The following is an 18,205-nucleotide window of genomic DNA, read 5'->3' as shown; positions in this document are numbered from 1 at the left end:
CAGGCTAATTTTTTAAGAGATGAGATCTCACTATGTTGCCCAGGTTCCTCAAGACTTATTTATAAGGGAGCTATCTTTATAAGGGAACTAATCTCACCCTCATGACCTAATCCTCTCATAAGTTTCCACCTCTTAATACTGACATATTGGAGATTAGGTTTCACCATATAAATTTGGAGGAGACACCAGCATTCAGACCATAGCAACTTCCAAGTTTTTAAGCAAAAATAACTAAAATAAATATCATATATTTTTTTTAATTATATGTATACATATCTTGAAGTGAGTTGTTTTCTGGGTTTATTGTGATAAAATATAGACACATTATTTCATTTAATCTTCGTAATAATCCATTTTAACCCTTTAAGCATGCAATTCGGTGACATTTAGTATATCTACAATGTTGCATAACTATCATCCTCATACCTTTCCAAAACTTTGTCATCGTCTTAAATAGAAATTCTGTACCTGTTAAATAATAACTCCCCAGTCTCTCCTCCTGACAGTGGCTGGCAACCACCATTCTGCCTTCTGCCTCCCATCATGCTTATGTCTGGCTTATTTCACATAGCATGATGTTTTCAGAGTTCATCCATGTTGTACCATGTGTCAGAATTTCCTCCCATTTTAAGGCTGAGTAATATCCCATTGTGTGTACATATCATGTTTCATTTAGCCATTAATCCATTGATAGACAACAAAGGTTTGTTTCTGCCTTTTGGCTATTGTGAACAATGCTGCTATGAACATTGATACACACATTTGTTTTTTGTTTTGGTTTGAGTTTGGATTGTTTTTATTTTTGAGTCAAAATTTGAAAGTTGAGAGATTTCAAATAAAAATCCAGATTTCTGGCCTTAGGCAACACTGAGCCCACATTCCTCAATGGCAGCAATAGCTAGAGCTGAGTAGTGTCTGTCCCTTTGGCCCAGTGCACTACAGTCTTCACTGCTCCCTGCTACTTCCTGACACTGCAGTTGAATGTTAGTTGCCATTTGCAAATATGATGATATTTGCATGTTTATTTTTCTTTTAGAAGAGGATTTTCTTCTTCTATCCAACCCACTTCTCTAATTTTTGTTATCTACCTGACTACTTTAGACAGATTGATACCTCTACTCTACATGTGGATTATTGACATAGTTGTGACATGAAAATATATTTAAGCTATATTAATTGACAAATACAAAATATTGAACAATCTGTACAGAACAACTTCATTTGTGGAGAAAGGGAGGGAGGTGGAGAGATGCCTGTATATGTGTTGAAAATATCTAGGAGGAGCCATAAGAAACAACATATCTGGGGATATATCTGGGGAGTAACAATACAAGAAACAATGTATCTGGGGAGTAAGACCTTCACTTTTTCATTTTTACCTTTTTGCATTGCTTGAATTTTATGTAGCAAGGATGAATTACCTGAACAACAAAAATAACTAGATTTTAAACCTGTGCCACGTTACCTTCTCCCAGTAAGTTCCCAGTGATTTTAGTTTATGAACTAGAAATTTTATGAGTATAGTGATCCTATCTTCCAAACCAGAAGTTAGAAGTCATGGTCTGATCAAGTGTTGAGTGTATGCATAGGAAAACTAAGTTAGATATTTAAAACTGAGCCTGACCTGTAAGAGTTAGAAATTGAGATTGTCACATAAAAGATTAAGTTAAAATATATTAGAAAGAAGCTTGCCCTGGAGAAGGAGAATTTCTCAGAGTTCCATGAGGACAAGGACTTTGCCTAGCTTTTCACCCCTCGCCACTGCTATAGCCTGTTGGACTGAAAAGAGGGTGTGAAAGAGGACAATGAGGGGATATAGACATGTAGAAAATTTTCAGAACGATTTGTGGTTGCTTAGGAGCTAGTGAAATTGAATTCAACAGAACTCTGTTTCTTCTACCTTCCCTTTCTCGCCTACCTCTAAAAAAAAAAAAAAAAAAAAAAAAAAAAAAGCCTCAAGGTTAAAATTTACAACAGTGGAGAAATGTAACAAAATCTTGATTAATCAATAGAATAAAAAGAGGAGCTAGTGGCATGTTGGTGACAAAAAATTATGATGACCATTTGGGAGCATAGATTCTCGACAGTGATGATATCGGTGAAACACCTAATCATTTGTTTCACTCAATGATTCTAACACGGTCTCACTAACTGGATATTCTGAGTGAACTCTGCTATTAGACCTAGAGTCTTTGTGTGCTGCCTATTTTCATTTTTTAAAATATATGATACATATAATTAAAAGAAAATTTTAAGAATAATTTTTCCAAAACATAACAGAAAAGAGCAGAATTCAGCATAATGATTAAATGTGCTGTGTTAAACATATAAAATTGCCAATATTTGACAGTTATTGAAAGGTAAAAATGGCAACTTCCCATGGTCCAACCTGGTACATCACACAGACACACAGACATGTGTAGCTTCAGTTTTGCTTTAAATGATGGAGTCCCAGATGTTGAACATGTTCAGGACATATTTTATGGTCATTATGTAGAGAAATATCATGTAAGTGATTTGTGTAAGACAGTTTTTATGAGAAAGGTCTTTCCTCTGAAGTTTGCAATGATTTCCAGTATACCCTGAACCTCTGTTTACTACACATTTACAGTTTCCAAAATCTTTTAGTCCACCTAGCATTCTTCTCAGATTTGTATTCTAATTGCTTAAACATATAAAGATTGTGCCATTTGTTTTCATTTTTATTTATTTATTTATTATTATTATACTTTAAGTTGTAGGGTACATGTGCATAACGTGCAGGTTTGTTACATATGTATACTTGTGCCATGTTGGTGTGCTGCACCCATCAACTCGTCATTTACATCAGGTATAACTCCCAATGCAATCCCTCCCCCCTCCCCCCTCCCCATGATAGGCCCCGGTGTGTGATGTTCCCCTTCCCGAGTCCAAGTGATCTCATTGTTCAGTTCCCGCCTATGAGTGAGAACATGCGGTGTTTGGTTTTCTGTTCTTGTGATAGTTTGCTAAGAATGATGGTTTCCAGCTGCATCCAAGTCCCTACAAAGGACACAAACTCATCCTTTTTTATGGCTGCATAGAATCCTCCCTAACTCATTTTATGAGGCCAACATCATCCTGATACCAAAGCCTGGCAGAGACACAACAAAAAAAGAGAATTTTAGACCAATATCCCTGATGAACATCGATGCAAAAATCCTCAATAAAATACTGGCAAACCGGATTCAGCAACACATCAAAAAGCTTATCCACCATGATCAAGTGGGCTTCATCCCTGGGATGCAAGGCTGGTTCAACATTCACAAATCAATAAACATAATCCAGCATATAAACAGAACCAAAGACAAGAACCACATCATTATCTCAATAGATGCAGAAAAGGCTTTTGACAAAATTCAACAGCCCTTCATGTTATGTTTTCATTTTATTAATGGAAGAATTAATACTCTTCCAGTTGTGTTATCCTGGATTTTCTTCCCTCCAACACCATGGGGTTTTCTTGCTCTAGACATGTATAGCAGAACAGGAAGAAAACCGAGGGGAAAAAAATTCCTTTTTGCAGAATTAGGGAGTATAACTTGGATCTTTACAAACAAAGCAAGAGCTCACTCAGAGCATGAAAGAGATAGAGACACAAGGACACAAGGTAGCCATGGTATCTAAGAAGGGCCGCATTATGGCCACAGGAACATGGTGTCAGCTTCCCCTCCATGCATAGACTCTCCCATTAAGCTTCCCCAACAGGAAAACTCTAACTGTAAAGCTAAAAAATGAATACTTCTTATTTTTATTTCATTTTACCATAGGGAATATCTCCCTGGCGGTTTTTAATTTTACCTTATCTTCCATATTTTCTTTTTTAGATAAAAATTCTTAGACCAGAAAGTTTAAATAATTCAGTGAGAAAGTTTATAACTGAAAAAATGGGAAATGAATATCTTCAAAGAACTGGAGTTAATTTGAAAGATGCATATAAAGAATCCAATGCCAGAACTCCGCTGATACTTATTCAGTCTCATGGTAAGCTATTTGTGAATAGTTAAGATGATCAATATGGTTTGGCTGTGTGTCCTCACCCAAATCTCACCTTTAATTGTAATCCCCATAATCCTCATGTGTCAAGGGCAAGAGCAGGTGGAGGTAATTGGATCATGGGGGTGGTTCCCCCCATGCTGTTCTCGTGATAGTAAGTGAGTCTCTTGAGATCCAATGGTTTTATAAGAACCTGGTATTTCCCCTCCTGGCACTCATTCCGTCTGGCCACCCTGTGAAGAAGGTGCCTGCTTCTCCTTTGCCTTCTGCCATAATTGTAAGTTTCCTAAGGCCTCCCCAGCCATGCAGAACTGTGAGTGAATTAAACCTACTTACTTTATAAATTACTCAGTCTCAGGTAATTCTTCATAGCAGTGTCAGAACAGACTAATACAATGATGATACAATATCACCCAAGAGATATGGAGAAGTAGGTTCTGTGTCAGATTATTCTGTGTTTACAATATTTTCCTAGCCCTATTTAAAATTTTTGGGAAAGGAGTTAATTACAAGTTTTGACTAAGAATAAATCTCTCTAAAAATATAACAGAGGAATAAAACCTCTCAGATTCACAAATATGGAAAAATTTATCAATGGTGATTTTCTGCACAGAAAATACCTTACTGGTCACCAAGATGGCCAAATAGGAACAGCTCCAGCCTCCAGCTCCCAACGTGAGAGACACAGAAGACAGGTGATTTCTGCATTTCCAACTGAGCCTCCGCTGCTGATACCCAGGCAAACAGGGTCTGGAGTGGACCTCAAGCAAACTCCAACAGACTTGCAGCTGAGGGTCCTGACTGTTAGAAGGAAAACTGACAAAGAGAAAGGACGTCCACACCAAAACTCCATCTGTACATCACCATCATCAAAGACCAAAAGTAGATAAAACCACAAAGATGGGGAAAAGCAGTGCAGAAAAGCTGAAAATTCAAAAAATCAGAGCGCATCTCTCCCTCCAAAGGAACACAGCTCCTCCCCAGCAACAGAACAAAGCTGGATGGAGAATGACAAGTTGAGAGAAGAAGGCTTCAGTTGATCAAACTTCTTAGAACTAAAGGAGGAACTACGAACCCAGTGCAAAGAAACTAAAAACCTTGAAAAAAGATTTGACAAATGGATAACTAGAATAACCAATGCAGAGAAGTCCATAAATGACCTGATAGATATGAAAACCATGACACGAGAACTATGTGACAAATGCACAAGTTTCAGTAACAAACTCAATCAACTGGAAGAGAGAGTATCAGTGACTGAAGATCAAATGAATGAAATGAAGTGAGAAGAGAAGTTTAGAGAAAAAAGAGTAAAAAAAATGAACAAAGCCTCCAAGAAATATGGGATTATGTGAAAAGACCAAATCTACATCTGATTGGTGTACCTGAAAGTGACAGGGAGAATGGAACCAAGTTGGAAAACACTCTGCAGGATATTATCCAGGAGAACTTCCCCAACCTAGCAAGGCAGGCCAACATTCAAATTCAGGAAATAAGAGAACACCACAAAGATACTCCTCGAGAATAGCAACTCCAAGACACATAATTGTCAGATTCACCAAAGTTGAAATGAAGGAAAAAATGTTAAGGGCAGCCAGAGAGAAAGGTCGGGTTACCCACAAAGGGAAGCCCATCAGACTAACAGCAGATCTCTCGGCAGAAACTCTACAAGCAAGAAGAGAGTGGGGACCAATATTCAACATTCTTTAAGAAGAGAATTTTCAACCCAGAATTTCATATCCAGCCAAACTAAGTTTCATAAGTGAAGGAGAAATAAAATCCTTTACAGACAAGCAAATGCTGAGAGATTTTGTCACCATCAGGCCTGCCCTACAAGAGCTCCTGAAGGAAGAACTAAACATGGAAAGGAACAACTGGTACCAGCCATTGCAAAAACATGCCAAAATATAAAGACCATCGATGCTAGGAAGAAACTGCATCAACTAACGAGCAAAATAACCAGCTAACATCATAAAGACAGGATCAAGCACACACACAACAATATTAATCTTAAATGTAAATTGACAAATGGTCCAATTAAAAGACACAGACTGGCAAATTGGATAAAGAGTCAAGACCTATCAGTTTGCTGTATTCAGGAGACCCATCTCACGTGTAGAGACACACATAGGCTCAAAATAAAGGGATGGAGGAAGATCTACCAAGCAAATGGAAAACAAAAAAAGGCAGGGGTTGCAATCCTAGTCTCTGATAAAACAGACTTTAAACCATCAAAGATCAAAAGACACAAGGCCATTACATAATGGTAAAGGGATCAGTTCAACAAGAGGAGCTAACTGTCTTAAATCTATATGCACCCAATACAGGAGCACCCAGATTCTTAAAGCAAGTCCTTAGAGACTTACAAAGAGACTTAGACTCCCACACAATAATAATGAGAGACTTTAACATCCCACTGTCAACATTAGACAGATCAACAAGACAAAAAGTTAACAAGGATATCCAGGAATTGAACTCAACTCTGCACCAAGCAAACCTAATAGACATCTACAGAACTCTCCACCCCAAATCAACAGAATATACATTCTTCTCAACACCACATCGCACTTATTCCAAAATTGACCACATACTTGGAAGTAAAGCATTCCTCAACAAATGTAAAAGAACAGAAATTATAACAAACTGTCTCTCAGACCACAGTGCACTCAAACTAGAACTCAGGACTAAGACACTCAATCAAAACTGCTCAACTACATGGAAACTGAACAACCTGCTCCTGAATGACTACTGGGAACATAACGAAATGAAGGCAGAAATAAAGATGTTCTTTGAAACCAATGAGAACAAAGATACAACATACCAGAATCTCTGGGACACATTTAAAGAAGTGTGTAGAGGGAAATTTATAGCACTAAATGCCCACAAGAGAAAGCAGGAAAGATCTAAAATTGACACCCTTACATAACAATTAAAAGAACTAGAGAAGCAAGAGCAAACACATTCAAAAGCTAGCAGAAGGCAAGAAATAACTAAGATCAGAGCAAAACTGAAGGAGATAGAGACACAAAAACCCTTCAAAAAATCAATGATTCCAGGAGCTGGTTTTTTGAAGAGATCAACAAAATTGATAGACTGCTAGCAAGACTAATAAAGAAGAAAAGAGAGAAGAATCAAATAGATGCAATAAAAAATGATAAAGGGGATATCACCACCAACCCCACAGAAATACAAACTACCATCAGAGAATACTACAAACTCCTCTACGCAAATAAACTAGAAAACCTAGATGAAATGGATAAATTCCTGGACACATACACTCTCCCAAAACTAAACCAGGAAGAAGTTGAATCCCTGAATAGACCAATAGCAGGCTCTGAAATTGAGGCAATAATTAATAGCCTACCAACCAAAACAAGTCCAGGACCAGACGGATTCATGGCCGAATTCTACCAGAGGTACAAGGAGGAGCTGGTACCATTCCTTCTGAAACTATTTCAATCAATAGAAAAAGAGGGAATCCTCCCTAACTCATTTTATGAGGCCAACATCATCCTAATACTAAAGCCTGGCAGAGACACAACAAAAAAAAAGAATTTTAGAACAATATCCCTGATGAACATCGATGCAAAAATCCTCAATAAAATACTGGCAAACCGAATCCAGCAGCACATCAAAAAGCTTATCCACCATGATCAAGTGGGCTTCATCCCTGGGATGCAAGACTGGTTCAACATATGCAAATCAATAAATGTAATCCAGCATATAAACAGAATCAAAGACAAAAACCACATGATTATCTCAATCGATGCAGATAAGGCCTTCAACAAAATTCAACAGCCCTTCATGCTAAAAACTCTCAATAAAGTCAGTATTGAGGGAACGTATCTCAAAATAAAAAAGATATTTATGACAAACCCACAGCCAATATCATACTGAATGGGCAAAAACTGGAAGCATTCCCCTTAAAAACTGGCACAAGATAGGGATGCCCTCTCTCACCACTCCTATTCAACACAGTGTTGGAAGTTCTGGCCAGGGCGATCAGGCAAGAGAAAGAAATAAAGGGTATTCAATTAGGAAAAGAGGAAGTCAAATTGTCCCTGTTTGCAGATGACATGATTGTATATTTAGAAAACCCCATCATCTCAGCTCAAAATCTCCTTAAGCTGATAAGCAACCTCAGCAAAGTCTCAGGATAAAAAATCAATGTGCAAAAATCACAAGCATTCTTATACATAGCAATAACAGACAAACAGAGAGCCAAATCATGAATGAACTCCCATTCACAATTGCTTCAAAGAGAATAAAATACCTAGGAATCCAACTTACAAGGGATGTGAAGGACCTCTTCAAGGAGAACTACAAACCACTGCTCAGTGAAATAAAAGAGGACACAAACAAATGGAAGAACATACCATGCTCATGGATAGGAAGAATCAATATCATGAAAATGGCCATGCTGCCTAAGGTAATTTATAGATTCAATGCCATCCTCATTAAGCTACCAATGACTTTCTTCACAGGATTGGAAAAAACTGCTTTAAAGTTCATATGGAACCAAAAAAGAGCCCTCATTGCCAAGACAATCCCAAGTCAAAAGAACAAAGCTGGAGGCATCACGCTACCTGACTTCAAACTATACTACAAGGCTACAGTAACCAAAACAGTGTGGTACTGGTACCAAAACAGATATATAGACCAATGGAACAGAACGGAGCCCTCAGAAATAGTACCACACATCTACAACCATCTGATCTTTGACAAACCTGACGAAAACAAGAAATGGGGAAAGGATTCCCTATTTAATAAATGGTGCTGGGAAAATTGGCTAGCCATAAGTAGAAAGCTGAAACTGGATCCCTTCCTTACTCCTTATACAAAAATTAATTCAAGATGGATTAGAGACTTAAACATTACATCTAAAACCATAAAAACCCTAGAAGAAAACCTAGGCAATACCATTCAGGACATAGGCACGGGCAAGGACTTCATGTCTAAAACACCAAAAACAATGGCAACAAAAGCCAAAATTGACAAATGGGATCTCATTAAACTAAAGAGCTTCTGCACAGCAAAAGAAGCTACCATCAGAGTGAACAGGCAACCTACAGAATGGGAGAAAATTTTTAGAATCTACTCATCTGACAAAGGCTAATATCCAGAATCTACAAAGAACTCAAACAAATTTACAAGAAAAAAACAAACAACCCCATCAAAAAGTGAGCAAAGGATATGAACAGACACTTCTCAAAAGAAGACATTTATGCAGCCAATAGACACATGAAAAAATGCTCATCATCACTGGCCATCAGAGAAATGCCAATCAAAACCACAATGAGATACCATCTCACACCAGTTAGGATTGCAATCATTAAAAAGTCAGGAAACAACAGGTGCTGGAGAGGATGTGGAGAAATAGGAACACTTCTACACTGTTGGTGGGACTGTATACTAGTTCAACCATTGTGGAAGACAGTATGGTGATTCCTCAAGGATCTACAACTAGAAGTACCATTTGACTCAGCCATTCCATTACTGGGTATATACCTCAAGGATTATAAATCATGCTGCTATAAAGACTTATGCACACATATGTTTACTGCAGCACTATTCACAATAGCAAAGACTTGGAACCAACCCAAATGTCCATCAGTGACAGACTGGATTAAGAAAATGTGGCACAATACCTAGGAATCCAACTTACAAGGGATGTAAAGGACCTCTTCAAGGAGAACTACAAACCACTGCTCAGTGAAGTAAAAGAGGACACAAACAAATGGAAGAACATACCATGCTCATGGATAGGAAGAATCAATATTGTGAAAATGGCCATACTGCCCAAGGTAATTTATAGATTCAATGCCATCCCCATCAAGCTTCCAATGACTTTCTTCACAGGATTGGAAAAAACTGCTTTAAAGTTCATATGGAACCAAAAAAGAGCCCGCATTGCCAAGACAATCCTAAGTCAAAAGAACAAAGCTGGAGGCATCACGCTACCTGACTTCAAACTATACTACAAGGCTACAGTAACCAAAACAGTGTGGTACTGGTACCAAAACAGAGATATCGACCAATGGAACAGAACAGAGCCCTCAGAAATAGTACCACACATCTACAACCATCTGATCTTTGACAAACCTGACAAAAACAAGAAATGGGGAAAGGATTCCCTATTTAATAAATGGTGCTGGGAAAATTGACTAGCCATAAGTAGAAAGCTGAAACTGGATCCCTTCCTTACTCCTTATACAAAAATTAATTCAAGATGGATTAGAGACTTAAATGTTAGACCTAATACCATAACAACCCTAGAAGAAAACCTAAGTAATACCATTCAGAACATAGGCATGGGCAAGGACTTCATGTCTAAAACACCAAAAGCAATGGCAACAAAAGCCAAAATTGACAAATGGGATTTAATTAAACTAAAGAGCTTCTCCACAGCAAAAGAAACTACCATCAGAGTGAACAGGCAACCTACAGAATGGGGGAAAATTTTTGCAATCTACTCATCTGACAAAGGGCTAATATCCAGAACCTACAAAGAACCCAAACAAATTTACAAGAAAAAAACAAACAACCCCATCAAAAAAATGGGCAAAGTATATGAACAGACATTTCTCAAAAGAAGACATGCATACAGCCAACAGACACATGAAAAAATGCTCATCATCACTGGCCATCAGAGAAATGCCAATCAAAACCACAATGAGATACCATCTCACACCAGTTAGAATTGCAATCATTAAAAAGTCAGGAAACAACAGGTGCTGGAGAGTTTGTGGAGAAATAGGAACACTTTTACACTGTTGGTGGGATTGTAAACTAGTTCAACCATTATGGAAAACAGTATGGCGATTCCTCAAGGATCTAGAACTAGAAATACCATACAACCCAGCCATCCCATTACTGGGGATATACCCAAAGGATTAGAAATCATGCTGCTATAAAGACACATGCGGCACTATTCACAATAACAAAGACTTGGAATCAACCCAAATGTCCATCAGTGACAGACTGGATTAAGAAAATGTGGCACATATACACCATGGAATACTATGCAGCCATAAAAAAGGACGAGTTCGTGTCCTTTGTAGGGACATGGATGCAGCTAGAAACCATCATTCTCAGCAAACTATTACAAGAACAGAAAACCAAACACCGCATGTTCTCACTCATAGGTGGGAATTGAACATTGAGATCACTTGGACATGGAAAGGGGAACATCACACACTGGGGGGGGGGGAGGTGGGAGTAGTGGGGAGGGGATAGCATTAGGAGATATACCTAATGTAAATGATGAGTTGATGGGTACAGCACACCAACATGACACATGTATACATATGTAACAAAACTGCATGTTGTTCACATGTACCCTAGAACATAAAGTATAATAAAAAAAAAGAAAAGAATGAAATAAAACATTACAAATTGAAAAAAGAAGCAACTATTGATCAGCATCTCAAATATTACATTTAATCATTTAATTACATCCTTTTAAATAAATGTAATAAAACATTTAAATGATATATTGCAAAAAAGAAAAAGAAAATACCTTGCAAACACATACTGTTGCTCTGGAGGTTGGAATCGCCCTTATGTCTATGCGTGTGTTTAATAAATATTGACATGTGCAAAAATATGTGTTACAAAATAAACTATGAGAAATAAACTAGCAAAATATTTTCTTCATTTATCTTCTGTTCCAAAAATTAAATGTGTCTTTAGAATTCATCATTTCAAACTTTGATTTTATTACATAAAACCTTGTCTGGAGTGCCTCCATCATTCCAGGTTCTCACCTGGAACGTTTCCATGTAAAGCACTTGGCTAGACACTTGACACACTCATAGGAGGTACTATCCGTTTCTTAAAGACTTAGCCCATGATGGTGGCTAGGGCTCTAGACACCTGATATTCATGTTCCAAACAACAGAATGGAAGCAAGGAAGAAAGGCACACATCCTCCCTTTAAGGAGATACCCAAAGTATTACACAACACTTTTATTTTAATTTAATTTTGTTTCATTTTAAGTTCCGGGATACATGTGCAGGACGTGCAGGTTTGTTACATAGGTAAACGTATGTCATGGTGATTCGCTGCACCTATCCACCCATCACCGAGGTATTAAGCCTCACATACCTTAGCATTTATCCTGATGTTCTTCCTCCCTACAACCTCCAACAGGTCCTAGTATGTGTTGTTCCCCCCACATTTGTCCATGTGTTCTCATTGCTCAGTTCCCACTTATGGGTGAGAACACGTAGTGTTTGGTTTTCTGTTCCTGTGTTCGTTAGTTTGCTGAGATAATGGCTTCCATCTCCATCCATGTCTCTGCAAAGGAAATTATCTTGTTCCTTTCTATGACTGCATAGTATTCAATGGTATATATGCACCATATTTTCTTTATCCAGTCTATCATTGATGGGCATTTGGGTTGATTCCATGTCTTTGCTATTGAGTATTACACAACACTTTTGCTAACAAAATTTCCTGCCAAAATCTATCACAAAACCTAGATGCCCACAGAAGTTAAAAATGTAGTATTTTAGCTGGGCACACGGCCATCTCAAACAACACTGGGGTACAGCTACCGAGGAGGAAAGGACAGGTAAATGCCGGAGAAGACAACCAGCAGGTGCTGCTGTCGTTAGATATTATTATCATCCTCGTGTGTTAAGCTAGTAATTGGCAGGGCCAAAATTTAAACTCTGGGCTCTAATTTCAAAACCTGTAGTCTTTCCGCTATGGCTATACCTTTTCCCACCACTACTCAATAAATGCTGGATTGTGATTTTTAAGAGGGAATTAAATGAGCTTACAGTTGTATATACCTCTCCAGTTCATTATACAGGGATCGACCTTACCAATATCCTCCTGAGATTTGCACAAGAGTTAAAAGGAACAACACATCATGTGACCATAATTTCTCTGGGCCGTGACCAGGCAGCAAAAGCGGAAGACCTCATTTTAAAGGCACTAACGAAAACACAACAATGGGTCTTCCTCCAGAACTGCCATCTTGCAGCCTCATTTATGCCAAGGCTTTGCACAATTGTAGAATCGTAAGAGTTTTACATTTGTTTGTAAGGGATCAGATTGGTTACCAAAACTATAAAGTAAAACTGGAAATGGCAATGTATACTGTGTGTAAACAATAACAAAATGTGTTGAGCCACTCAGATGAAATTTAAGCTATTGGTTTTCTTTTCTCCAGGAACTTGAAAACTACACTAAGAATACATCAGTTTTTAAATTTTTTTAAGGCCTCTTTAGTTTTTGTTCTCAGTCTTGTATATCAGTTTCTTTCCTCAAATTCTTACTCTCAATAGATACACAAGCATACACACACATTATATGTACTGATGGATACATAGTTTTTAATATTCTATGTGATGTTCCAAATAGCAGAGCATAATACCTTGTATCTATCCTTTCGGTGATGATTCATTTTTATAGCCTTTACTTAGTATCTATTCTGACTTTCTCTAGCTCAAAATACTTTTCTAGGCTGTACCTCCCAAAGCACTTAGTCACTCATACAGAAATTTTTATACGTTCAGCCTTCTTGTTTGCAGTGGAAGTATTTGAAAGTTTATTGCTATAACTTTGAGTGAAGAATTAGCAATGTTTTGAATCAGTAATATTTCAACTAATTACATTCTATAGTTTTTATCCAGCCTTGGTTTTCTTTCCCCTTTTTTTGCATGGCCAATATCCTATTGTTATTTTTATTTGTATGCTTTGAGCATGCACGAGGAAACTATAAAACCAAAATGCAACTGCATGACTTAAATTTCTAAAAACTTTCCTAATATCATTCATGAGTTACCAGATTGTTAATTCTTTTAGCAGTTTCAAAACTGTATCAGTGGGGCACGGTGGCTCACGCCTATACTTCCAATGCTTTGGGAAGCCGAGGCAAGATCATTGTTTGGGGCCAGGAGTTCAAGACCAGCCTGGGCAACATAGCGAACCCCATCTGTACAACAATAAATAGATAAATAAATAAATACTATTAAATAATTTCTCTTTTTCACATTTATTTCATGACTTAAGAGAATCAGAAGGCAAAGATTGCTTAGTTACATGACTTTAATAGATATAAACTTTGAAATTACTTTCTACCATGTCTTTCATTCATTATTCATCCAAAAACTATTTATAGGGCATCTGCTATTTGTCAAGTATTGTGCTAGGCACAAGGACACAGCATGGACCAGGCAAACACTGTAGCAGCTTTCAAGAGGATACTAAGGTGCAAAGAGACAATAGTACAATAGTATGGCAGGTAGCACTGTGCTAATAAAAAAAAAAAAAAGGAAATTAGAGAAACGTTCCTCAGAACAGAATTTCTATCTTAATAAGAGTAATTAATGATACATTAAACATATTCAACATAATCAGAGTATTATTAAAAGAAATTCATACTTCCAGGCCAGGCACAATGGCTCATGCCTGTAATCCCAGTACTTTGGGAGGCCAAGGTAGGCAGATCACCTGAAGTCAAGAGTCTGAAACCAGCCTAGCCAACATGGTGAAACCCCATCTCTACTAAAAATACAAAAATTAGCCGGCTGTGGTGGCACAAGCCTGTAGTCCCAGCTACTCGGGAGGCTGAGGCAGGAGAATCGCTTGAGCCCAGGGGGCAGAGGTTGCAGTGAGCTGAGATCACGCCAGTGCACTCCAGCCTGGGCGACAGAGTGAGACTCCATCTCGGAAAAAAATAAAAAAAGAAAAAGAAATTCATACTTCTTTATTAAATCAAGCCTTTAGATATTTAAGATGATCACTCTACCAGCCCACAGTAGGAGAGGAAAAATGTGAAGAAAAAAATATTTCTTAAATTTCAGAGTTAGAGAAATACGTTGACAACATATTGGTAGGAGAAAAAATAAAAAGCTACAAACAAAATATGCACTATTCCAATTTTTTTTTTTTTTTTTTTTGAGACGGAGTCTCGCTGTGTCACCCAGGCTGGAGTGCAGTGGGGCGATCTCGGCTCACTGCAAGCTCCGCCTCCCGGGTTTACGCCATTCTCCTGCCTCAGCCTCCGAGTAGCTGGGACTGCAGGCGCCCGCCACCACGCCCGGCTAGTTTTTTGTATTTTTAGTAGAGACGGGGTTTCACCATGTTAGCCAGGATGGTCTCGATCTCCTGACCTCGTGATCCACCCGCCTCGGCCTCCCAAAGTGCTGGGATTACAGGCTTGAGCCACCGCGCCCGGCCTTAAAATGAGAGACAGAGAGAGGCAAAAGGAGGAAAAAAAGGAGAAAAGTGTACCTAAACTCATTTAGTGAGATTACAGGCCATATTTGTTTTCTGTTTCATTTTGTGTTGTGTGTGTGTTTTTTTTTTTTCCTTGTAATGATTTGGTTTGCTTTGCAAATTTTTTAAAAATAATTTCACACTTGCAGGGAAGTTGCAAGAACAATACAAAAACTCCCTTATACCCTTCATCTCTATTTCCAAATTCTTAAAATTTACCCTCTCATTTCTCTCATATATATATATAATGTTTTTCTGAATCATTTGGAAGTAAATTGCAGACATGTTGCCACTTGACCTCTAAATAGTTCAGTGTGCATTGTTCATTATTTACTCATGTTTAGTTTATTGTCCCAATAATATCTTTTACTGCAAAATAGAATATAAGTTTTGGTCAAAATTTCAATTCATGATTTCTCATTGTATTAAGTTTTCATGTCTCTTAAGTCTCCTAATAAGTATTTTATTTGTTTGTTTGTCTGTTTATTTAGAGGTGAGGTCTCGCTATGTTGCCCCAGCTGAACCTGAATTCCTGGGCTCAAGTGATGCCCTTGCCCTAACCACCCAGGTAGCTGGAACTATGGGTGCGTGCCACCATACCCTAAATCTCCTTTAATCTATAATAGTTCCTCAGTCTGCCTTTGTCTTTCATAACTTTGATGTTTTTGAAAAGTATAAGTACAAGCTAGTTATAGTGGTCACTGACTATCCACAGGGAATTGGTTTCAGGAGCCCCTGTGGATACTGGAATTCTTGGATATTCAAGTCCCTTATATCAAATGATGTAGTATTTGCCTATAATCTACACACATCCTGCTGTATAATTTAAATCATGTCTAGATTACTTATAGTACCTAATACACAGTAAATGCTGTATAAATAGTTATTAATCTGTATTGTTTAGGAAATAATGACAAGGAAAAAAAGTCTGTATAGTTTCAGTACAGATGCAGACATTGTAGGCCTAACTACATGGTACAGGTCAGCAATACCTTAACATTTTCTGAAATTTTTTTTCCTGAATATTTTCAATGTGAGTCTGGTTGAATCCATGGATGTGGAACCCATGGATATAGAGAGCTGACTGTATTTTGTAAAGTGTCCCTCAGTTGGGATTTAGCTGATATTTTCTTATGGTTAGATTAAGGCTATGCAGTATTGTAGTAGTATCACAGAAGTAATGTTACATCATTCTTGATACCTCATATCAAGAGGCCTGTGATATCAATCTGTCTCATTAGTGGTGATATTAACTTTGGTCACTTGGTTAAAGTGGTTTCTGCCACTTGTGGGAACTTTCAGACCATATACATACATTAAACTTTCACCTACTGGTTTCTAAAGTTCATTGATAATTTTTGACTGAATTACTACTATACTGTTTACCAAAAGGTAGCTTACTAACTCCACAACTTCTTCTAAATTTATTTAATGATGTTATCCTATAAAGGAAGAGCTTTTCTTTCTCTTCCCTTTGTTTATTTATATCAGTATGGCCTCATGGATTTCTATTTTATTCAAGGATTATAATTGGTTACCATCATCATTTATTTTGACATTCAGTTGTCCCAAATTAGATCAGTGGAACTCTTCATTGTGTTCTTAATTTGTAATTGTTTCTAGATTTTTGGCAATGAGTATATGATCACTTTTTGTACTTAGGGGAAAGAAAGCTACTCTTAAAATGTTAACTGATGAGTCGCGTGTAAATTCTTGCACAACATGGAAGCTCTTTTGGTAATATAGTAAGATCTTCATTATTAAAATGATTCATAAGGCCACTTCAAACAATGAAATGCTATGATTCTAAAAACATGTTGGTTTACATTTTTCACATTAAATATTTATAATTTTTTATTTTGCAGCTTTAATAGTCCAGACATGACAATAGATCCTGAGTTTCGGCTATGGTTAAGCTCAAAATCATACAGTTCTTTTCCAATTCCTATTCTTAAAAAGGGTTTAAAGGTAAGAACAAAGTATAACAGATTTAATATTGACTGAGGAGCCCTGTTTGAATGTAAGTTATCTTACATTCAGAACTCTGAGTTTAAAAGAGAGAGCTAATTATGATAAATTCTGAAATGCTAAATTTCTGCTTTGTGCTCAGCCCCATACTGGGGATCAGGAAGAACACTAAAGTAGATTCCTGCTTGCAAGGAATTCACAATTTGTATGTTATTTTCTCAAACAAGGATGTTAGACCTCCAATTACTATAAAGCGAAATTTACAATTTGCGTTGCCTTCCTGCCCTTCACTTCTCTAGCATTTCTTATTTCTGCCCTCCTTAACCATATTATCATTAATTCTCTAGAAAGGGTCTGACAGAAAGCAGGCTAAAACTGTTTACTAAAAAGTCCTTATTAAAGATTATCTGGGACTTCTCATATCCACTATTGAGGTTGAATAAATAGTAAGAAAGTCATTTCTGTTAGACCAGGGTCCAGTTGACCAGCAGGCGGAGTCCTAATAGCAGAGAAAACTGACCGATGGCATAGGCAGAAGGGGATACCCAGACTCCCGGGCACGTGCACACTACCAGCTTTCACAGAAGTGGGTAGGCATGGAGAAAGTCCGGTGGATGAGGCACTTTCCAGATACAGCCCCAATCCAGCCTAAGAAACTTCCTGCCACACTGCTTCCCAGCTCTGCCCATCTCCTGTATGTACCTACCCAAACTGACAGTACTGAACCACTTCCCAACAACCCAGTTCCCGGGGCAGACAGAACAGGGACTGGAGAAACCCACAGCTCTTAGTCTGAGACTCGAAAGATTCCACTTATCTCCCAGAGACCAGCAGATCGAGCTCTCAGACAGCCTTGTATCTTTGGTCAGGAGAGGGGGATTAGGGGGTGGAGGTAGGGGAATGAAGGGTGTCAGAGAGGAACAGAGATAGCGCTTCAGGGAATATTTCATCCCAAGTAGTCCATCGGTCCACTTCCACTTTAAGTTTCCATCA

General features: G+C 37.9%; 1 protein-coding gene across 1 annotated transcript in view; it reads left to right on the top strand.

The window, feature by feature from the left end:
• The window catches only part of DNAH14 (dynein axonemal heavy chain 14), a 528,962-nt gene that overhangs the window by 476,581 nt on the left and 34,176 nt on the right, over window positions 1-18,205 (top strand). The window contains exons 74-76 of the mRNA XM_073011492.1: window positions 3,846-4,002; window positions 12,831-13,041; window positions 17,110-17,212. Of these exons, the coding sequence (XP_072867593.1) occupies window positions 3,846-4,002; window positions 12,831-13,041; window positions 17,110-17,212 (471 nt within the window). The remainder of the gene's footprint in view (window positions 1-3,845; window positions 4,003-12,830; window positions 13,042-17,109; window positions 17,213-18,205) is intronic.

The sequence above is a fragment of the Chlorocebus sabaeus genome, chromosome 25 (assembly GCF_047675955.1).
Source record: "Chlorocebus sabaeus isolate Y175 chromosome 25, mChlSab1.0.hap1, whole genome shotgun sequence".
Lineage (NCBI taxonomy): Eukaryota > Metazoa > Chordata > Mammalia > Primates > Cercopithecidae > Chlorocebus > Chlorocebus sabaeus.
The sequence above is the reverse complement of the archived record's forward strand: the minus strand, read 5'-3'. Positions and strand labels throughout refer to the sequence as shown.